General features: G+C 53.7%; 1 protein-coding gene across 5 annotated transcripts in view; it reads right to left on the bottom strand.

Annotated features, from left to right (window-relative positions):
- ZFYVE28 (zinc finger FYVE-type containing 28) overlaps positions 1-22947 on the bottom strand; it is a 119131-nt gene that overhangs the window by 13919 nt on the left and 82265 nt on the right. For 2 of the 5 annotated variants that reach the window (XM_078068300.1, XM_078068301.1), the window contains exons 7-8: positions 19073-19174; positions 11703-12950 (exon numbers count right to left, since the gene is read on the bottom strand). The exons of 1 other annotated variant lie outside the window; for it this stretch is intronic. In XM_078068300.1, the coding sequence (XP_077924426.1) occupies positions 11703-12950; positions 19073-19174 (1350 nt within the window). Of the gene's footprint in view, positions 1-11702; positions 12951-19072; positions 19175-22177; positions 22218-22947 lie in introns of those variants that run through there. 2 more of the 5 variants (XM_078068302.1, XM_078068305.1) reach the window with 2 other exon arrangements.

Raw genomic sequence — 22947 nt, forward strand, 5'->3', positions numbered from 1 at the left:
AGCCTGGCAGCACACAGGTCCACAGTGCCTGGAGTGACCCCAAGCCTGCTGGGACCCAAGGAGGGTCTGTGAAACAGGGTGCATGTCCTCCTCCCAGGCTGGGGAGCTCCTGATGCCTTGGCGCCTCCCACGTTGCCATGGCAACCCTCCATTCACCCCACAGCCGCGGGGGTCCCGTGTATCCGCAGGCCCTGACACACCCACCCCGTCCAGCTTTTTCCACTTGTGAGACTACAGCTCTGTCCCCAACAGCCCCCAGGAGACAACTCCCAAAGCTGGGGCTGTGGGGTGTGGGCGGTGTTGCGGGGCCAGGCAGGGCCCCAAAGCACCTGCTGATCCCTGCAGCTCCTCCCGGTGGGCCTCTCCCCTCCCTCTGGGCTCGCTGCCCTCACCTGGGTGCTACCTGGCCCGGCACCACCTCCCCCTTCCACGGGGAGGTGGGGGCCGTGGTCTGGCTCCTCTGGGGGCACAGCATAGCCCAGCTCTGGAGAAGGTCCCACGGTTGGGCTATGGGACCTGATCTTTACATCATTCCCTCTTAATACAGGTGCAGTATGCGTATGCTCTAGAAAAGCCAGGAAACACAGATCCGCAAAAAATACATGTGTGTTTTATAAACATGCGTGGTTGTAGCATGAGCAGAGGGGACCTGTGTTCCCTTCTGCTGTCGTACCTTGCACACCTTTCCTGAGCTTTCATTGCCTTTTTTTTTTTTTTTTTAAGATTTTATTTATTTGAGAGAGAGAGAGCATGAGCAGGGGGAGGAGCAGAGAGAGGGAGAAGCAGACTCCCCGCTGAGCACGGAGCCGGACGCGGGGCTTGATCCCGGGACCTGAGCCGAAGGCAGACGCTTCACTGACTGAGCCGCCCAGGTGCCCCTACTTTTGCTGCTTTTAAAAGCTCTGAGAAGGGGCGCCTGGGGGGCTCAGTCGTTGAGCGTCTGCCTTCGGCTCAGGTCATGGTCCCAGGGTCCTGGGATCGAGCCCCATCTCGGGCTCCCTGCGCTGCGGGAAGCCTGCTTCTCCCTCTCCCACTCCCCCGGCTTGTGTTCCCTCTCTCGCTGTGTCTCTCTCTGTCAAATAAATAAAATCTTTAAAAATAAATAAATAAATAAATAAAAGCTCTGAGAACAGAAGGCTCCATGGCTTGCGAACAAAGCCGTGGGTGACGGACTGCGGACAGCGTCCGGGCCTCCCTGCTGCGCCACGCTCAGCAATTTAAACCTGTTTTCTCGTGTCTGCCTCCGTGAAGACGGGAGCAAAGGCTCTGCTTGGGGAAGTGGCTGTTCAGAAGGGGATTCTCCTGGCCCCACGGTGGAGGAGACAAGCCCTTTAGGGTGCTGCTGGGGTCCCCGGGCAGCAGCCAGGCCACCCCCTGCATCCTGAGGAGGGGTCAGCGCTTACCAAGCACACTGCTCAAAGCCCCAGCTTCCACCCCTGCACTGTGGAGGCCCCAGATACTCAAGGAGCAGGGAGCCGGGCAGAATAAGGACACATAGGCCGCGGGGCTACAGGGAAGGAGGGCGGGACGGTCATACCTAGAGGCCCAGTACTGCAGGCCTGGACTCCACCAGCCCCCTCCCCTGGAGCTGCCCCTGCAGGGTGGCCCCCTGAAGCCACGAACATCCAGACCGCACACACAGGCTGGGATGAGGGCAAGGATCCTGCTACGGAAGCTGGGCTGGACGGCTGCCAGCACCGTGCTAAGGGGCAGTGGCCCAGAAGAGGTCCACTGCAGGGGCAGGAGTTGGAAGGAGAGAACCCAGGATGTGAGAGACCGGACAAGAGCCCCGATGTCCCCCACCAAATCCCAGGGTGTCCTGCTTGCCCAGCTACCTTCCAACCCTTGGCAGCCCCTTATTTTCACTCAAGCTAGGACAGGTATGCTTCCCCCAGCCTAAGGGAGGTGGTGTGGGCACCGGGAGGATGGACCATCACAGATGTGAGACTCGAGGCTGGGCTCTGGGAATGGGCCCAGGGGCCCTGTAGTTGGCCCCCAAACCGGAGTCAGACAAATGAGAGGGACTGCCCCCGCTGAGGGGTTCTGTTTCAAATCTGTGAAACAGGGATGGTAAGGACATGCAGCCGCGGCACTCGACAGGGCCACTGGGCAAAGCTCCCCATGAGTTTCATCAAAGGCACATGGTGACATGGTGTAGCAGGGATGGGAGGGACGTCATGGCAGACAGGCTGGGGACAGTGACCCAAGGAGCAAACAAGGACCAGAGGCAGGAGAGTGCGGAGATCATCTAGAAAGCTGACACTGGTCAGGGTGCAAGGAGCCAGCCATGGGGCAGGGGCTGGGGCAGGTGGCCTGGGCCCCAGAAACCAGGAGCGTAGGGAGCCCTGGGACTCCAGGGAGAGGACCATTGCCCAGCTATTTGGTATCAGCCTGTCTGAGGGGAAGTCAAGAGGACGGGACGGAGCAGGGGCTGAGGACTATGTGAATAAGCTCTTCCACTCACTGAATAAGAAATGGGTAGTTGAACAAACCTACGTCTAGCAAAGAAATTGAAACTGTAGTTTAAAAACCTCCCCGTGAAAACTCTAGGCCCAGATGGCTTCACTGGTGAATTCTAACTAATATTTAAGGCAAAAATAGTACCCATTCTACACAAACTCTTCTGGAAAATTGAAGAAGTGGGAATGCTCCCCAACTCACCCTAGGCTCTCAGCTTTGCTCTGATACCCAATCCTGAAAAGGACATTATGAGAAAAGAAAACTGCTGCCTGACATTCTTCACCATCAGATGCAAAATTCTTAACAAAATTTTAGCAAATCAAAGCCAACAATACATAAAAAGGATAATACGTAGTGGCCAAGTAAGGTTCATCCCGGGAATGTAAGATTAACTCAACATCTAAATATCAATCAATGTCATTTATCACATTAATAGACCAAAAAATACAAACAATATGATCATCCCAAAATATGCAGAAAAAGCATTTCAGAAAACCCATCTATTCTTGATAAAAACTCTCAGAAAACTGGGGATAAAGGAGAACTTCCTGAACCTGCTTAAGGTGCCTATGAAAACCCTACAGCCAACAGTAGGTAGTAAATGTTTTCCCTCTGAGATCAGGAACGAGGCAAAAATATCCTGTGTCAGCTTTTCTATTCAACATTGTACTAGAGGTCCTTGCCAGGGCAAAAATGCAAGAAAAAGAAGTAAACAATATCCAATTGAAAAGGAGACATAAAATTGGCTTTTTTCACTGGTGACATCATCATCCACAGGATATCTGATGAATCTTCATAAGAACTACTGTAACTAATGAAGTGAGTTTAGTAAAGTTGCAGGAGACAAGACCAATTTACAGCACTCAATTACATCTCCTGATATTACCAATGAACAAATAGAAATTGAAATTACAAGACAATATCATTTACAATAGTGTCAAAAATATAAAATACTTAGAGATAAATCTGACCTGAAAAAAGATGTGCAAGACTTCTACAGTAAAAACAATGAAACTTTGCTGAGAGAATTAAAAACATAAATAAAAGGAGAGATAGACTATGTTCATGAATTGGAAGACTTGATATTATTAAGGGGTTAATTCTTCCCAAGTTGATCTGTAGATTCAACAAAATTCCAGTCAAAGTCCTAGTAGGCTTTGTTTTTGTTTTTGCTTTTGTTTTTCCTATAAATTGACAACCTGGTTCTAAAATTCACATGAAATACAGAGGACCCAGCATAACCGAAACGACTTTGAAAAAGAAGAGGAAGTTGTAGATTTATACTGCTTGACTTTAAGGCTCATTATAAAGCTACCGTAATCGAGACAGAGTGATACTGGTGTCCACGCAGACAGATGAACAGAACGGACGAGTCAGTCCAGACATAAGCCCACATGATACAGCTGACGGACTTGACAAAGGTGCAAAGGCAATTCAGTGGGGAAGGGACTGGCTTTCTCAACAAATCGGGCTGAAGCAACTGGCTTGTGTTATGCAAAACAAAATAAGACTCTGATCCATACCTCACACCATATACAAAGTTAGCCCCAAATGGATTATAGACCTAAATGTAAAAACGAAAAGTATAAAGCTTCTAGAACAGAAGAAAAACCTCTGTGATCTGGGGTCATAAAAATAATTCTTAGATATGACACCAAAATTGCAATCCACGAAAGAAAAAAGTTGACAAATTGTGGACTTCACCAAAATTAAGGACTTCTGTTCTTCAAAAGATACTCGGAATGAGAGGACAATGCACAGCCTGGGAGAAAATACTTGCAAATTATATTTGATAAAGGACCCCTGAATGAATGAAGAATGCTCAAAACTCAATAAGGAAAAATCCAAATGAAAGAAACAGCAAAAGGTTTGAATACAGTAGATGCTTCACCAAAGAAGACAGGCTGGTGGCAAAGGAGCGCATGAAAAGATGCTCAATATCACTGATCACTGGTCCTCAAGGACACGCAGATTGACACCTCTGTGGATACCACTCCGCCATCGAAACAGCCCAGGTTAAAAAGCCTGACACCTTGGCCTTTGCTGGACCTACTGCCTGGGGCACATCCCCTCCGTCCCCCGCCCTCCATTCAGGTCTCAGGGGGTGTCACCGCCCCAAGGAGGGCTCCCCTGATTGCTCTGACTGCAGGAGCTGCCCCAGAGCCCACCTGTCACTCTCCACCTTATGCATCGATTTTATCTTCTTCCTGGCACTGCACCCCCACGGGGTGGGGCCGGTGGGGAAAGAGGGAAGCGGACCCAGTCCTGCACTGACAAAGGCGGAGGGAGCAGCAGGGTGGGAGGACGTGAGATGTCTGGGGTGCAGGGAGGCAACCAGTCTGGAGGAAGGAGCTGTCTGGAATGAGGGGGGCCTTCTAAGGCCACGCTGGGTGGGGTCACCAGGGGGAGGAGGCTAGGACGGAGCTGTCCTGGGTGCCCACTCACCAGGCAGTCACCACCACCCCTCAGCCAGGCCAGCTCCACACCCGGCTGTGAGTTCATAAGAAGGACCCTGACACCGGGGAGGCCCATCAACAAGAAGGGCAGCATCCCTCCCAGGACCCCCACCCGAGTGCCTACCGGGTGTGGGACTCCCCGTGGCCTCACATGGTCGTTGCGACCCTGTGGGGTTCTAGCGGCACGGGCCTTGGTCACTGTGCTTGCTGCAGGGTGCCTGGCGGGTGCGGCGAGGGGTGCCCTCTGAGCTCATGCCCGCGCTCGCTCCCGTCCCGCCCCGCGTCGGCCGCGCAGCCCCGTCACTTAGCAGCTGGCTTGCTGACAGTCATTACGCCCAATCTGTTTTTCAAGAGTCTAATTAATTCCAAGTCTGTCTCTATTTTTAACCCGCTCAATCATTCTTGTTTTTCCTTCCAGGGACGTGACGTGGTGGAGGGTTCGCCCTCTTTGCACTGCGGGGGGCACACCTGCCCCGGGGATGGATGGCTGCAGCAGCGAGGCCTGCCCCCAGCGTCCCGCCCCAGAGTGGCTCTGGCAGAAAGGGCAGCGACGGGCATGTCCCGATGGGGCGGACACAAGCCCAGGGCCCCACAGCTGCCAGAGAGAGGTCAGGGGTAGGCCCCGCCCCGCCCGTCACCCCATCTTGGAGCTGGTCTTCTGCCGAGCCCCAGGAAGAACCGGGCGGGGGGGGGCAGGCCAGGAAACGGCTCCTCCACGTCTGGGGTCACTGAGTGGCCAGTCCGCCCAGGCAGGACAGTCCTTTCCGCTCACATCCCCTTTACCTTCGAAGGTGCCAGCTCAGGCCTCGTTCCCCGGGGCACCCCCAACCACCCCACTGCCTGCACCAGAAGCTGAGGCTACAGATCATACACTGGAAAGGGACGCACACCCTTCCAGGTCGTGGAGGCCAGAAGATATGCCAGCGGGGCTGATCCCAGGCACAGACGGCCCGGCCGGACTTGGTCGGCTAGAGGGAAAGCCGACTGGGTGAGGCGTGCCCACGGCACATCAGAAGAGCCCGCCCCACGCCTCGGGGGAAGGTTTCCACATGACAGAGGCCTCGCCAGCCACCACCCGTCTCTGGAGGAAGCTCTGTCTGTGCCACGTGCTGCCCTCCCCTGGGCTGGCCACGGAGGGGGCCGAGGTCCTCAGGGCCTCAGACAGAGATCTCAAACAGTTCCCTCCGTCTGGGGAGGAGGGTCCACGGGGCCCGGGGGCCCTGGAGCCGGCTCCTCTCTGCAGCCATACTGCTGGGGGATGGACCCAGGGCATCCCAGGGCCCCAACACCCCTGAGCCTGGGTTCCAACCCCGGCAGCGGGCAGAGGAGCTCGGGGGGACCACGACGGGGCAGCAGCACACAGGAAGGCAAGGGATCTGCTGGAAAAGGAGCCAGGCCAGAACCAAGCTCAGTCAGTGGTGACGCCGGAGGCTGGAGTCGTCCAGAGTCTGTCAGCTTGGGACAGAGTCCCACCACAGTGCTCCAAGTCACCCTGCCCGGTGGTCACGCTACCCGTGCGGAGTGGTAAATGAGGCCTGGAAACAGTGAGATCCGGGGATGCAACGGGGAGGTAAAGTCAAGATTGGTAACAGCAAGATGGCAAGGAGCCGTGAGTAACAGTCCTGAGCCACGGCATGAGTAATGACGGGTGAGGAACGGCGAGTAACGAAGACAAGTAACAACGAGGAAGATGCAGAGTAACAAGAAGGAACAATGTTCTGTGGCCTCAGCTCCTCCCCCAGAAGCCACCTGAGCGGGCGACCCTTGTTAGCCATTCTGCAGCCGACAAAATGGAGGCTCGGGGAGGCTGAGGTCAAGCATCCAGCCGCAGGCGGCCTCCCTCCCCTGGACCCAGCCTCCCACGGCATCTGCAGGTGCGGGGGAACAGGTCCTACCCGAACAGGTGAGGAATCACAACAGGTGAGCCTTGCTAGCAGTTTCCCCCTGCAAGGACGGAGCACTTGGTCAGAGCACACGTCACCTGTTCAGAGTAGAGGACAGCGCTTCCAGATTCTCACCATTTGACCCAAAACGACAGCCAGGGAGGCCCACCAACTGCATGAGGGAGAGGCAGGGGGGCCGCCAGCCAGACTCTCAAGTGCAGCTGGGGAACTGAATACTGCAGAGCAGGCCTCCAGAGCAGGACAGGCAACGAGGTGGCCCGAAGCCAGACTGGAGTGACCCTGCCTGTGTGTCAGGGTGACCATCAGTCCCAACGGTCAGAGACAATCTCAGAAGGCAGAACCACCCGGACCTCCGAAACCGGGTCAGAGTTAGTGGTAAAACAAAGAAAGCCACGGCACATGAGCCGGATGCCCTGGCCTTGGGGAGAGGAGGGATGGAAAGTGCACAACCAACCAGAGAAAAAAAAGGAAAGCGAGAACCACAAGGTTCCTCTAGAATTTTCATAAATGTAATTACACAAAACAAAATGAAAGGCTTCTATAAATCAAAAGACACCAACACATGGAATCAGGGGGCAAGGAGCACGTGGGGTAAATCTGTCCACAGCAGACGCACCAGACAGAAAGAACGCTTTCAAGTCAGTGAACAAGTCATGAAAACCCCGTCAGAAAACAGGCAGAAGACAGGAGCGGTCGCTTTGCACACGAAGGAAGAAGTACCCAGGGTACCAATCGTCAGAGGAAAGCCAACTACAGCAACCAGGGCGTTGTGTTTTGCCTCTCAAGTCTCGGGGGGAGGGGGGCACCTTGCTGTGATGAACTGATAAATCGGCGCATGTCTGGAGAGCAATCTGACCGTACGTGGCGGTAAGTGGCGCCTTTGCCGTGGCGACCCTACCAAGGATCCGCTCTGAAGACATAACCCCAGGGGCAGACACAGAACCTAAGGGAGAGGGGCCACGGGCTAACCTGACACGGAAAAACACACGAAAACGGGAAAATGTAGAATAAACTAGGTATGCCCTTATGTCCTTAGGATACAGTAGAATTCAATGGAAATAGTGTTTTTCAAGCGCTTTACAGAGAAATGATCATAATATGTAGTGAAAAAAATAAAACTGCTCATAAGATTCGGGGTGATTTTTATTTCCTTCTGTTGTTCTTCTAACGTTTTCAGAGTTTCTATGATGAACGGGGACCACGTTTATAGTAAGAAAAAAGAGAGCCCATGGTATTTTTTAAAGAAGGCAGCAGGATGGAAACACTCTGGTCAAATGTCCGTGGAAAGGACAAACAGATGTGAGGCAGGCCGAGCCTCCACGCTGTAGACAAGTGGCTTATTCAGGCTTCAAGAGCATGGAAGGTTCTGGAACAGTGAGGTAAGTCTAGACAGGGAACGACAACCTTTTAAAAAATGCTAACTTTCCCTTTAAAAAGATCCTAACTTTTCCTGAAAAGGCAGGAGAGAGGCCAGTAAAAAGAGCTGAAGGACGCATGGTTCTAGAACATTCTTTCCAGGACTCTTCAGGGGGCCATGTCTCAGCACCCTGGCAACAGCACTGATGGAATTGGTCTGTGGTGCAGTGGGTTGAATGTCGGGCCTGGGGGAATGCCCCAGAGGGCGCTTCTCCAGCCCAGACCCTCCGGCCAGCCTAGCAAAGAGCCCAGTGCCCGGTCCTTCCACCTGGCTTCTGCTTGACCAGAAAAATTCACTCCCTGTGTCCTCGGGATGAGCAGACCTCTGTCACAGCTCCATGCGCTTCCTGCCTGGACCAGCTCTGTGTGGCGCGCAGAGGTGTGAGGCTGTGCCTGAGGGACCTCCTTGAGGGACCACGGGACCGGGAGCTCACGAGCACAGCACCACACCCGCTGCTCACTCCTCCCGCCACCGCGGTCCCCAGGGCTGCAGAGGCACCTGCGGGGGGCGGACAGGCAGGAGGCTGCAGGCCAGCCCCCTCTCTGGGCGGTCTGAGCCGACACAGACACCAGCCCCCCATCTGCAGGCTGCCCCTGCACTCGAGCCCCGCGGTCTCCATCGTGAAGCCTCGAGACATCATGAGGACAGCAACACCCGACTTTCAGGAATCTCCCCGCTGGAATCTGGGTAAACGTTCCGTCTGTGTGAGGTTGGTCTTTTGTGTCTGTCCATGTTAACGGTACCACTGCTCTGTCACCTCCGCATTACTATTAGATCACGCTCCGTGAGGTCAGCTTGTGACGTGAGGGAATGGTGCTCCTGTCATATTTGCGGCTGGGGGACCACGGGCCCCATCTGCTGACACCTGGCTGACCTGATTCTGGCTGCCCCTGGCGCCGGGGGGAGGGGGGCACCGCTGTCCAAGGCCCTGGCTCAGACGCATGGCTGTCCTGATCACCAGCCGCCTGCCACATTCTTCCCTCCTCAGGCCCTCTGCACCTTCTGGATAAAGCTTCCCGGGAAGATGGGACTGTCTCAAGGCCATGGTGGGATTCTCTTTCCTCTGCTCAGCTCAGCTTCAGCGTTTGAGTGAAGCTGGATGGGGCCTGGGAAGCCGTCTTCATAACGCAAACGAGTGGTGTCCACCGTGGGAAATGTCAGGAAAGCAGGAGACAGAGGTGTCCACTGGCTGGACCAGAAAAGCGGGGGGGGCAGGTCAAAAACTGAAAAATCCACATACCCTGTGGAAGAATTTCTGATGATTTCCTATCATCCTTGCAGAAAGATGATTCACTTACCAATAATCAACCCTGTGCGGCGGGCCCTGAGGAAGAAAGCTGTCCAGCACGTTGTGACGATAACTCCTTCCTCCGGACATGGCTGCGCTTGCATCTCAAAAACAGCTTTATCGGAAAGAGGAGAAGACGTTTGCACCGTCTGTGACAGCCGAGTGCGGCACAGCCCCACGGCCAGCCCAAGACCTGCCCGAGGGTGCGCTGGCTCAGCCACACTGGCTGGACGGGAGGGTGAGCGCACCTCCAGAAGCTACGATGGCCAGGCCTCCCAGCTAGAAGGCCAGGAGAGCAGGGCGGACGAGAGTGTTTGCAGGGTGAGGCCCTGGGGGGTGGGGGGGAGAATGCATGTGTGTACATCTTTGCTTTTATTTTTAAAATTGAAAGGCAAACTGTAAAAAACTTAAAAACTGTTACCTTTAGGAAGAGCAAGGTGAAGAGATAAACTTCTCTGGATACACTGTAGTTTGTAGATTTGATGGGAACCAAGCGAATATTCGAGATAATTATACAATTAAATGTCAATGACCATCTCTACACATCTTGTGCTAAATGGGGTAAAATGACCTGCTGTAACACGGGGGGCTTAGTCATGTGCTCGAAGGACAAAGGAGCCAGTTAACCGACTCTGGGGCCGCAATGAGCGCTGGCAAGGACGTAGAGAACGCGGGGCCCGGCGCATGACCGGCGGGAGCGTGCACCGTGGAGGCTCCGGGAAACAGCTGACAGCCCCTCAAAAAGCTGCAGAGTCAGCGTATGACCCACCAAGTCTCCTCCTGCATCTACACCCAGAAGAAAGAAAACCTCTGACCACACAAGAGTGTGGACGCAATTCTGCAGAGCAGCATCATTCATGACAGCCGACGTACAAACAACACCCGCCCACCGGCGGATGAACAGACAGACCGTGTTCTGTCTGTCCAGCGGAATATTAGTCAGCCACAAAAAGGAAAGAAGTGCCACCGATGTTTGCCCCAACACTGACGAGCCTTGGAGACATCACGCTCAGGGAACGGAGACAGGCATCAAAGCTCACATACCATGTGATTCTGTGCACGGAACTGTCCAGAAGAGGCAAATCCACGGAGATGGAGAGTAAGTTAGTGGTCGTCCGGGGCTCAGGGAGGGGTGGGGCGTGACTGCAGACCCCACACGGAGCTGCCTGGGGGACGTGGAACGGTGGCCCTGACACCCGTGGGGTCCTGGCCAGCCCCTGTCACACACTGCCGGAGGGCCGTGGCCGCGGGGGCTGTGTCCGGCTTCCAGCCTGAACCCCCCCCACCCCCGTCCTCCCACCTCCTGCCGGCAGACCCAGCAAGCAGCACCCCAGGGAGAGGACCAGGGGTTGTGACAATTCAACAGTCGCGTGTGAGCCCAGCACCCCCTTCCCAACGCTGAGGACGTCGCAGGCATATGGCGGGCGTGGGGGCAACGCTCACTGAATGTGCTTCATCAGGATATGTCCAGGGTGTGGGGAGCAAGGGAAGGGAGAGCGGCCTTGAGTCAAAAGAGATGTGCAGATGCCAGGGCCCTGCAGACCCACGCCCCCGCCTCGGCCCACCCTTCCTGGTCCCCTGCCTCTGGAGGAGAGCATAGGAGCTCCCCTGGGGAGGGCGGGGGCGGAGAGAACAGAGTCCTGGGGACACTGCCTGAGAACATACCCAGGGCGGCCCCAGGGTGGTCCCAGGATCCCAGCACGGCCCCCAGGGCGCCACGCCCACTGCTGAGCATCCACACAGCTAACTGCAACCCCACGGGAGCTAAGCAGCCGCGTGGGTCAGGTGGGCGCTGGGCCAAGGCCACCACAGTGATCAAAGTGGAAAGCATGTTCAGGGGTGTCCGCTGCCCAGTCCCTGCCCCCACCCCGCCCCCGGACAGACATGGATCACCTGGGGCCAGGATGGGCCACGGTGGTGAAAGGGGGTGGGCAGAGGGCTTGGCGCTGTGCTCACATCACCTGAGAGGTGCCTGTAACATCAGAAGGAGGGTGGTCAGGGACTCACTGGGGGACATTCTCCGCTGGACTGGGCGACCAGGCTGGTATATGCTGCTTAACTCCCCGCGGCGTAGGTGTCCCACACTGGCCACCTCCCCACCCCCACACCTGAGAGCCCCGTGGGCATGAGCCCTGAATGCAGAGAGGAATCCAGGCACGGGCAGAGACGGCTCTTACCTGGAGCCCGACAGGCGCTGAGGCTCCTCCTCGGCCGCCTTTCCCGGCTGACTTTCCACCCTGGCCTCCGAGGGCTGCCCCTTGTGCTGCAGTCCAGCCTGAGGCTCCCTCGTGGGACCCGTGCCATCGTCCGCTCCAGGTGACCCGTCTGCTGTGTCCAGCTGAGGCCCCGAGGTGTGTGTCAGGCACTTGGCAGTGGGGGCGTCCTCTGAGGGCAGGGCCTCCGGTGCAGGCCGGGCCCCCTCCTGTCTCTGGGCTGGGCCCTTGGCACTGGCCTTGGTGGAGCCGAGGTCAGAGGTGCTGATGACGCTTCCCCGGCCACACTTGTCCCGCAGACCCTGGGCGGCGGCGTCCTCCCTGCCGCCCCCACAGCCCCCGCAGCACACGCAGGAGTTAAGGAGGCAGCTGGTGGCCGCGGTGCTGAGTTTGTGGGAGCCACCGTCTGTCCCCTCGGCTGCAGGCTCCGACAGGGAGACACCGTCCCTGGAGGCTTCCGTGGCGGTGACGGCAGAGCCCACGGCGGGCGTTGACTTGGGGTTGAAGATGACGGTGGCTGAGAGCTTCATGCCCCCGGTCCGGTGGGCGATCATCTCGGCCGTCTCCGCGGCGTCCACGCCCCCCTCCCAGCCGTCCAGGTGCGGCTGCCCATCCAGGCAGCTGCAGGAGTTGGGGCCCAGCGCCCACATCTTGTCGTGAGGGACGTCATTGTTATTGCTCAGGTCCCCCTCCTCCGCCTCTCCGCGCCCCCCGCCCTGCCCTCTCTCCTGGGGGTCAGCACTGGTGCTGCCCACCCACCCGGACGAGCCGCCCGGGGCCTCTGCGGCCCCCTCCACGTCATCCATGAAGAACACCCTTCCTTCCTCCTCGTCGCTGCCCGGCCGCAGCCGTGCACTGCCTGGGGACGCCTCCCCACGGGGGCTGCCCTCCACCCCTGGCCGGCGTGCTGGGGACTGGCAGGCACTGGGCGGGGAGAGGAGGGATGACATCTCGTCCCCCGCCCTGTGGACCATGCGGTTGAGCTGCTCCAGCTCCTGGTCGTCGTACTGCATGGAGCAAGCCAGCTCCGCCTCCGGGTTCTTGGCCTTGGTTGAGAGCAGCTCCTCGGCGGGAAGGGGTGAGGGGAAGGCCGGTGCCAGGGCTGGGGGCACCTGGGTGTCTGCCCGGATGGGGAACTCCACGTCTTGGGAAATGCAGAGGTTCCTTTCCAGCGTGTGAAGCTCGTCCTCGGTCAGGGTCTGCAGCAAATCCCTACAAGGGTCAAGACAAAAACCACGGGTGAGGGTCCCAAAGGCCACACCAGCCCCCTGGCCGAGAGCGGACGGACACAGCGTGCTTGACAACTGCATCCGCAGGGAAGCAACAAGGTGTCTGTGGGGATCCTCCCGAGCCACAGGTCGGACGGCGGCCACGGGGACGGATGACTGCTTTCCTGCGATGGTTTCTTTCTCAAAAGTGAGGCTCTCACAACTCTTGCGGAAAACAAGAAGGCCCCGGTTCTTAGGGACGCGATCATCGTGTTAAGAAAACCTTTTAGGAGTGAAAACAAAATGTTGGTTCACATACAGGCTCTCACTCCACACATGTTCTCGAGCGCCCTTTCTGGGCCAGATGGAGAGACGTGCAGGCCCAGCTCAGGCCCGTCATGCCCTTGGGGCTACACTGGAAGATGCAGGTAATAAACACCGTTTCTGTGAATGATGACTTCATCACAACAGCAACCACAACAAAAGAAAATGCCTACCGGCAGGAGGGCACATCAACACACCTGACGTAGTCTGGGGAGGCTTCCTGGAGGAAGGGGCACCGAACCAGTGACCTGAAGGGAGTTAATGTGGCAACGCCTGGGATGCATCTAGAGCAGCTCTACGCGGATGTGCCTTGCTCTCTACCAGTGTAGGTCTGAGTCCAGATTAAAGACTCCCGTGCAGTCTTGGAAACGCATGGAAAAGTGTACTTCCCGGAAACGCGCAGCCTGTGACTCTTCATAAACTGAGCACGCCCATGCGGACAGCACCCAGATCCAATGGCGGGCGGTGAACCAGGCTCGCAGGCCCTCACATGCCTCCCTGCTCACTCCCTGCCACCCCCACCACCCTGACTTCCAAAGGCTGAGGTGGTCTTGCCTCTTGTCACTCCCTGCGTAAATGGGAATGTGCTGTCCACACTCTCTAGAGGCAGATTTTGTTTGGCAATGTCATATTTGTATAGAGCCGCCAGGGGAAACTCAGGATGGCCAGTTAAATTTGAGTTTCAGATAAACAACAAATACTTCTGAACCATATGAATATTTTTTAGAATAAGAATGTCCCAAATGGGGAGCATGTGGAACATTCTTGCATTAAGAAAGTGCAAGATAAACTCACTGTTTATCTGAAATTCAAATTCGGAGGGTTCTGCTGGTTTTGTCTTGCTGGATCTGACAACCCTACTTGGTGATGGTTGTCAATGGTCCAGTCTCATGGGTAAGAATCTGCTCCACACTTGTTGGGCTCTGGCTGCCCACCCTCTCGGAGCGCCTCCCGGGGGGACACAGCTGCACCTTGCTGCGGGGCTCACGCTGTGCACCCGGGACACTCCCTTGCGGCTCTCAGGCCTGCTCGCCAGCACCCCCAGGCACTCCTGCCGTTTTTCACTTTAAACTGCTCAGCCTGCTGAGTGATGAAGTGCGCACCGGCGTGCACGCTTGGCAGCCCTTCGATGTACCCTCTGTGAGGCCTTTTCAGGTCTTCTGCCCATTTTTAGTTGGGTTATCACTCTTGTTCTTACAGATCGACAGGAGTTCTTTATGTTTTGGATTTGAGTTCTTTGATGGATCTGTTCCCCAACTCTGGGGCTTTCTTTCTTTTTTTAAAAGATTTTATTTATTTATTTGACAGAGAGAGACACAGTGAGAGAGGGAACACAAGCAGAGGGAGTGGGAGAGGGAGAAGCAGGCTTCCCGAAGAGCAGGGAGCCCGACATGGGGCTCGATCTCAGGACCCTGAGATCATGACCTGAGCCGAAGGCAGACGCTTAACGACTGAGCCACCCAGGCGCCCCTTTTTTTTCTGTCCTATTTAAGCAATCTGCCTACTCCAAGGTTACAAAGATGTTCCTGCTGCTTTCCTCGGCAATCTTCATTGTTTTACTTTCCACGTGTGTATCTGTGATCTATCCGGAGTTGATTCTTGTGTATGATTATGATAAAGATCCAGACCCGTTTTTCCTCACATGGATATTTGCTGACTCAGCCCATTTATTGGAAAACAGCAACCATCCCCACTGCTCTGCTGTGTCTCCTTTGTCATAAATCAGAGGGGCGCGGACGTGTTGGTCTGTTTCTAGGCTCTGTCCTGTTGACGGGGTCGGAAGCCACTCCTGGCCCAGCACGGCTGTCGGCTTTGCTGCAGCAGAAATGCACACGTATTCACAAGCGTGGTCACACCAGCATTATTTGGAAAGAACCAAAGCCCAGCATGGGTAGAGTGGGTAAATAATGTTCTTTTTCTCCAGCGATCTTCTTCTTTTTGGCTAGTTTAGGTCCCTTGCATTTCCACATGAATTTGAGAATTAGTTTGTCAATTTCTACCAAAAGAGACAAAAACCTCCTGAGATTCTGACTGAGACTGCTCAGAATTCATAGATTGATTTGAGGATAATGGACATCTCTGCAATGTTAAGTTCTTCACTCCTTGAATATGGAATCACTCTCTCTCTACATCTTTAACATTTCATGCCAGTAATGTTTCATAACTTTCAATGGAGGCCTTAGACAACTGCAGATTTATGCTTAAGCAGCTGATATTTACTGACATTACTGCAGACGATATTTAAATTTTTTATTGTGATAAAACAACTATGACATGAAATTTACCATCTTAACCATTTTAAGTGACAATTCAGTGGCACCAAATACATTCACATCCTAGCGCCACCATCACCACCATCCGCTCCTAGAACACATTCATCTTGTAAACCTGAAACTCTGTCCCCATAAACACTACCAGCACACTTCACCCCCAACCCCCCGCCCGACACCCACACCCGCTCTCTGTCTCCATGATTCTGACTAGTCTAGGTCCCTCCTATAATTGGAATCACACATAGTTTGTCTTTTCATGGCAGCTTAGTTCACCAAGCACGTCCTCCAGGTTCATCCGTGTGGTGGCAGGTGTCAGGAGTGCTTTCCTTTTTATGCCAGATAACATTCCATTGTGTGATGGACCACATTTTGCTTATCCACTCATCCATCAGTGGACACTTGGCTTGCTTCCACACCTTAGCTATTGTGAATAATGCTTCTTGGACACGGCTATCCACACATCTCTCTGAGACACTACTTTCAGCTCTTTGGGGAATATACCCAGATGTGGAATTGCTGGGTCATCTCACAATTCTATTTTTCATTTTTTGAGGGACCTCCACAGTGTTTTCCCACAGTGGCAGTACCATTTTGCACTCCCACCAACGGGGCACAGGATTCTAATTTCTCCACATTCTTGCCAACACATAGTATTTGTTGTTATTTGTTTTGTTGTTGTTGTTATTTTTTGTTATTTGTTATTTGTCTTCCTCCCTTCCTACCAGGTGGGAGGAAGAATTACATTGTGGTTTTGATCTGCGTGTCTCTGACAGTTAATGATGCTGAGCATCTTTTAATGTGCTTGTTGGCCATTCATACATCTTCTTTGGAGAAATGTCTTTTCAAATCCTTTGCCCTTTGGAATCGGGTTGTTTGGTTTTTCTTGGTGAGTTTTAGGAGTTCTCTATAGCTTCTGGGTATCGATCCCTTATCAGGTATAAGATGTGAGAATATTTTCTCCAACCTGTGGGCTGCCTCTTTACTCTGTTGAGAGTGTCTTGTGATGCACAAAATTTTAAAACTTTCAAGTCCAATTTGTCTATTTTTTCTTTTGTTGCCTGTGTCTTTGGTGTCCTGTCCAACAAATCATTTCCAAAACACGACATGGTAGAGCACTTGTCCAACGTGGTCTTGTAAGAGTTTTATTGTCTCAGGTCTCACATTTCTGTCCTGGGTCCACTTTGAGTTAATTTTTGTGTCCAATGTGACAGAAGGATTCAACTTCATGTGTGTGTGTATGCATCTCTCTCTCATCAGATTAAGGAAATCCCCATTGATATTTTCATCATAAAATAGGTATTGAATTTTTCAAATTCTCACACTGTAATTTCAAAGTGATTTGGTTCTCCTTCCTCTTTTAAAAAATTTTTGTAGCAAAACGTTGATTTTATTTTCAAATGTTAACGATGCCATGTGTAATCTGAACTCCACAAGACATGGCGATGATCGTTCTGCACAATGCACACTTATTCACGTCCACCCACACAGACTTCTGCAGTCTCTCCTGCATTTCCACAGTCGTATCTGGGCGTTTGCCTTTGCCTGAAGAACTCCAGGTGGCTCTTCTCCGTGGACAGGCCGCTGCTGTATCCCTTCAGCCTCTGCTTTTCAGTAACTCACCATTTCGCCTTCATGGTGGACAGATGTTTTCTTCCAGCACTTGAAATAACATCATTCCATTGCCTTCGGGCTCCCATTGTTTGTTTGTTTCTCAGGAGACAGCTGTCAATTTTACGTTCTTTTCCCAGAAATATGTCCTTTTTCTCTGGCTGTGTTTAAGATTTTTTTCCTCTGTTTTCAACAATTTTACTATGATATACCCAAGTATGCTTGTATGTATCTTCCTTGTAGTTCTTAAGCCTCCTGGGTCTGCGGGCAGAGATTTCTCTTCAGTTTTGGAAAATTCCTTCCTTCCTTTTTTTTTTTTAAGATTTTATTTTTTTAAGTGATCTCTACACCCAGAGTGAGGCTCAAACTCACAGCCCTGAGATCAAGAGTCGCATGCCCCCCAGCCCCGACTGAGCCAGCAGGTGCCCCTCTTCCTTCCTCTGATTCCAGTCACGTACATCAGACTTCAGAGCATGTCGCACCTGTCTCTGATGCTCTGGACCACTCCCCTGCCCACATCCCAGCGCCCAGTGCCCCCCCCCATCCCCATGCACTGGCCCTTCCCCCACAAGGCACCCCGTCTGTGCCCAGCCCCCTGCTCTTCCATCCACCATCTCTCCTCATTCATCATCAGACGACCAGGGAGGGCAGCAGCCTCTAGGTCCAGGGTCGCAGTTTACCCGGAATGCCCACAGCTGGGCCCGGGTGCGAGGCAAGCAGCTGCAGCTATCTCTCAGATGAGCCATAGTCTGGACCAAGCACCCGTCACAGGACCCAGGCTGTGCCTTGTCCGCCCCCAGGGCCAGTGACTCTCCGAGGACCACCCTGCTGGGCACTGTCTGCTGTCTGGATTCACAGTACTTGGGCTCCTCATGGGGCCAAGGGCAGCTTGGAGCAGGGGACTCTCCAGCTCTCTGCAAGAACTGGCACCAGGAAAGGAAAGCCGGCCCTGGGCTGCCCTGGGCTGGGCAGTCCTGCTGGACCCAGGAAGTCCATGCAAGAGTCCACGGGGTCATCAGCTCCACCAAAGGCATGGAAGGGAGCTTCTAGAGACCAGAGCCACGGTAAGAAAGACCTCTGAGTCCGAGGCCACGGGGCCAGGGAGGAGCTTGGAGGACCAGGGCCCACAGCCTCCTGCTGTGGCATCCATCCAGGAGGCCACAGCTGGGCGCTTTCAGCTCCGAGGGGCCACCCCCGGAAGGGCTCCAGGCCACTGGGAAATGAGGGTTTGTGGGGAGGCACAAGATCGAGGGGGCTGGCTTGAGGCCTGTTGCTGCTAAAAGCTGAGGGGAACCCCTTAGAGCAGAGGACAGTCACCCAGACCAGGCACCACCAAGCTCACAGGGCAGCACACAGGGGGCCGAGGACACTGATGCCACGTGGACCCCCGGGGAGCCAGGACAAGCCACAGCATGGGAGGGGCACTGGTGCTCAAGAGAGCTGGGCCCTTCACCCCTATGCTGGTGGGAGCACCCACGAAAGCCCCTTAGCAAGCACCCATCCCCACCTGGGCCCCAGCCACAGCCCTGCGGCTTCCCTCCCAGCTGACAGCCCTCCCCTGCAGGCTGTGTGGCCCTGGGGGCACCCGCATCACCCCGTTTCCCAACCTCTCCCTCTCGCGCAGAGGGCCCTCGGCCATAGCGGCTGCGGTCATGTGACCGACAGTTTAAACCCATGGTCACTGTGTCACCGGCCAAGAACAAAGAGCTTGGTTCTGTGGGGAGACAAGGGTGTGGGGCTTACACGGGGGCTCTAAACATTATAAACCAGTAACTAAAGACAAAGACCAAGGTTGCAGCACCTCTGACGTGAGCAGAGAGGACTGGGAAGAGCCCCACCCGTCCTCACAGAAAGGAGGGCTGGGGGCCAACAGGGACTGCAGCACCCCCTTTCCTCCCCTCCCCCACGGCCCCTCCCCCACCTTATTTTCCGCAGTAATGTGTGGAAGGGTCGGAATAGCTCGGACATGTCTTCTGCCTTGCGGTCCAAGTTCAGGGGTCCGTCTGCGTAGACCACGAGGCCACTGCATTCAAGACAAAAGCCAGGATGGTGTGAGGCCCTGCAGCCCCCTGGGGCGAGCCCAGACCACAGCCAGGGACTCAGACCACACACACTTCGCCTTTTGTGATTGAATCTTAAATATGTTTAGAAAAAAGCACTGAAAATTACTCAGACTTTATCATCTTCTGAAGCTGATTAGCTGTTGTTCATTTGAGGGATCATAAAATAATCATAAAAATATATCTGTTCACATCACTGCTGCAATCAGATAAATCAGCATCAAGATTTGTTACTAAAACTACCTCCTTGAAAACGGGAACTTTGGATTTGTGTTTAACACACATGCAGAGGCTTATGAGAATTAGAGGTGCACCATCTACTGCAGACGTGACGGAGAACTGGGAAGTGAGAGCCGGCGGCCCCTGCCACCCACCCATTCACCCACGGCCCCGCGCCGATGCACGCGGATGCTGAGCCTCCGGGGCTGAGCCCTGGCGGGGTCCCAGGAGGGCTGGAGGAGCATCTCAGGGACCCTTGGCGCAAACAGGGGGCGACTTCTCACAAACCTGGCCTCCAGGCTGCCTTCCCAACCTCCCACGGGACTCCCAGGCTCGGACCTCCCTCACCCGCCTCCACACTCTGAAGCTCAGGGGCTGCCCTGAGTGAGTCCTTCCAACTCACTGACCACAGCCTCTCCTGCCTCCCGGACCCACAGCACATTGTGACAGTCCAGTCCCAGCCCCCCCCGCCCTGCTCATCCGGAACCCTGGGAGGCCCCCACAGTGAGCTGTGTGCTTCGTGGCTCCCCCACCCCCTGACCTTTGCCCAGCCTGTCCCCAAGCCTCCTTTCCCTCCTAGAGGTCTGGCTCATGCTCCATCACCCATCAAGACTGGAAACAGCCTCATCACCCCCAGGCAGGACGGACCCTCTCTCTCCTGACCCGTGGCTGGCACACCATCTGGCTCTGCTCAAATGCCCCTCCACGGGGTCCCCGTTCCACAGGCAGCACCTCATTCATTCCCTGTGGCAATCTCACCTGCACAGTCCTGCCTAGCTCCAAGCATGCCCCACCATCCTGTCCAGACCTGCTTCTCCAAGAGCTGGCCCATCTCTGGAGGACCCTTCTGTGGGTGCCTCCTCCTGGGGCTCCCGGGACCAGACAGCTCATATCAAGGTGCCCAGGGAATGAACCCCACACACACACACACACACAACGCCTGCTCCTTGCTTCCTCGTCAGAGAATGGGGGAGGGACTTGTGGATTTGTTTGCATAAATGGAGAAGGGCCCCCAAGTCTCTCTCTGCAAATGAACAGAATCTCATGTCTGCACTGGGATCGGGTCATCACTATCCAACATGGAGTCCTCATTAGCTCAGGAATGCGTCCAGGGCAGGGAGAAAAACTGGTAAAACTGAATGGACTGTTTTCCCTTAAAAAGGTTAGATTCCACGTGCACAAAGAAAGATTCAAAAGTCACAGGAAAAACATGGGCTGTGCTACCTCCTGGGGCAGAGGAGGGTCGGGGTTGCATGGGGATGGGATGGATGGCAGAGGACGCCCCGGCCAGCCTTCCATTCCTTCCAGTCTATTTTATGGGTCTGACACGAGCTGACAGTTCTGGTTAAATTAACAGTGTTCGGGGGACAACTTCCCAAGATAGAACCTTAACTTCATGGGTAAATCAGTGGTCTCGGCCCAAAGGCCGTGAAAAGGGGCTCTGCCCAGGCTTCCTGGCAATGTTGTCCTTCAGAAAGCAGCGAAGGGGGCAGGGAGGGAGCCCAACTCCTCTCCTGGGTCCCAGGGAGGACACTGGCTACCCCATCAGTGCCATGAGAACCAGGCCCGGGGCTGACCGCGCCTGGTCTGGAGCCTCAGAAACAAACCCATTACTTAGGAGGGCTCCCAGAACGGCACCACGCCAGGCCACGCTACTCCTGTCACTGCCAAGGAGGGGCAAAGCAGCCCCTGGGCTGAGCCTGGCAGAGGTGGAGGGAGAAGGGGCCCGCTGGGCTCACGTGGTGTCGGGGGTGGGGGGCAGGCTCAGGTGGGCACGGGGCAGATGCCCAGCATGAGAGGAAAACTGAGCCCCCACTCCCATTCTTCAAGTCACCTTTTCACTGTCTTCATAATGTCCTTTGATGCACAACGTTTTTAATTTTGATGAAGTTCAATTTACCTATTTTTTCATTTGTCACTCATGCTTTTTGTGTCAAATCTAAGAATCTACTGCCAAGCCAGGAAATGTGAAGATTTACCTTCTGTATTAGTCAGAGTTCTCCAGAGAAACAGAACCAATAGGGTGTGTGTGTGTGTGTGTGTGTGTGTGTGTGTAGGTGTGTAGGGAGGGGGTAGAGTTTGGTTGATTGGTTGGGTTTTGTTTTTTTTTTTTTAGAGAGTTATTTTAAGGAACTGGTTCACACAACTGTGGATGGCGGCCACGTCCAAACTCTGCAGAGTGGGAGGGCAGGCTAGACACCTAGAGACTCAGGGAAGAGTTGATGCTGCAGCTTAAGTCTGACAACAGTCTGGAAGTAGAACTCCCTCTCACTTGCGGAACTCTGTTTTCTCTTAAGGCTTTCAACTGATTGGGTGAGGCCCACCCACATTATGAAGTGTAAGCTACATTACTCAAGATCAAGATTTAAATGTTAATCTCATTTTTAAAATAGCTTCGAGCAACATCCAAACTGGGGTTTGACCAAATATCCGGGTACTGTGGCCTAGGCTAGTGGACACATCACAGGGCCCAATTCTGTTCTTCTGTGTATGGCTATCCAGTTGTCCCAGCATCATTTGTTGAAGAGACTAACTTCCTCATTGAATGGTCTTGACCCCCTTGTCAAAAATCAGTTGGCTATAGATATTTGACTTATTTCTGTTGTCTTGATTTCTTCCTGTCAGTCTATCCTTATGACAGTACCACACTTTTGATTATCATAACTTCGTATTAAGTTCAGAAATCGAGACATACGAGTTCTCCAACTTTGTTTTTCTTTTTCAATATTGTTTGGGCTATTCAAGGCCCATTGTGGTTCCATATGAATTTGAGGATCTTTTCGATTTCTGCAAAAAAAAGAAAAGGCCAAGGTAGTTTTTATAGGAAATGTATGGAATCTTTATATAACTTTGGGGAGTAGCGCCATCTTAACTATAGTAAGCCTTCCAATCCATGAACATGGGCTATCTTTTCATTTAATTGGGTCTTTAATTGTTTTCAGGAGTGTTTTATAGTTTTCAGTGTACATGTTTTCCACTTCCTTGGTTAAATTTACTCCTAGGTACTTTTTTCTTTTGGATGTTATTGGAAATCTCTTCTTTAAAATAATATTTAATTACATACGATGGAATATTATTCAGTCTTAAAAAAAAAAGGAATGAAGTTCCTACATGCCATATGGATGAACCATGAAAACATGATGCTCAGTGAAATAACCCAGGCACAAAAGGACAAATATTGTATGATTCAATTTATATGAGGTCCCTAGAGGAGTCAAACTCATAGAGAAAAAGTAGACTAGAGGGTACCAGGGGAGGAGGAGGGAGCGGGGAGTTGGTATTGTGATGGGAAAATTCTGGAGATGGTGGTGGTGGTGGTGAATGTGAATGTGTTTAACACATTGTGTTAAACAATGTGAATGTATTTAACGCCACTGATGTACATTCAAAAAGGGTGAAAGTGGTCAATTTTGTGTTATGTCTATTTTACCACACCAAAAAAGTTAACATTTATTGCTTTGATTCTGTTTACAAAAGTTATAGCTATCATGTTAAGAAGTCTTGTTAACTAGAGACA

This window comes from Halichoerus grypus, chromosome 3 (assembly GCF_964656455.1).
Source record: "Halichoerus grypus chromosome 3, mHalGry1.hap1.1, whole genome shotgun sequence".
Lineage (NCBI taxonomy): Eukaryota > Metazoa > Chordata > Mammalia > Carnivora > Phocidae > Halichoerus > Halichoerus grypus.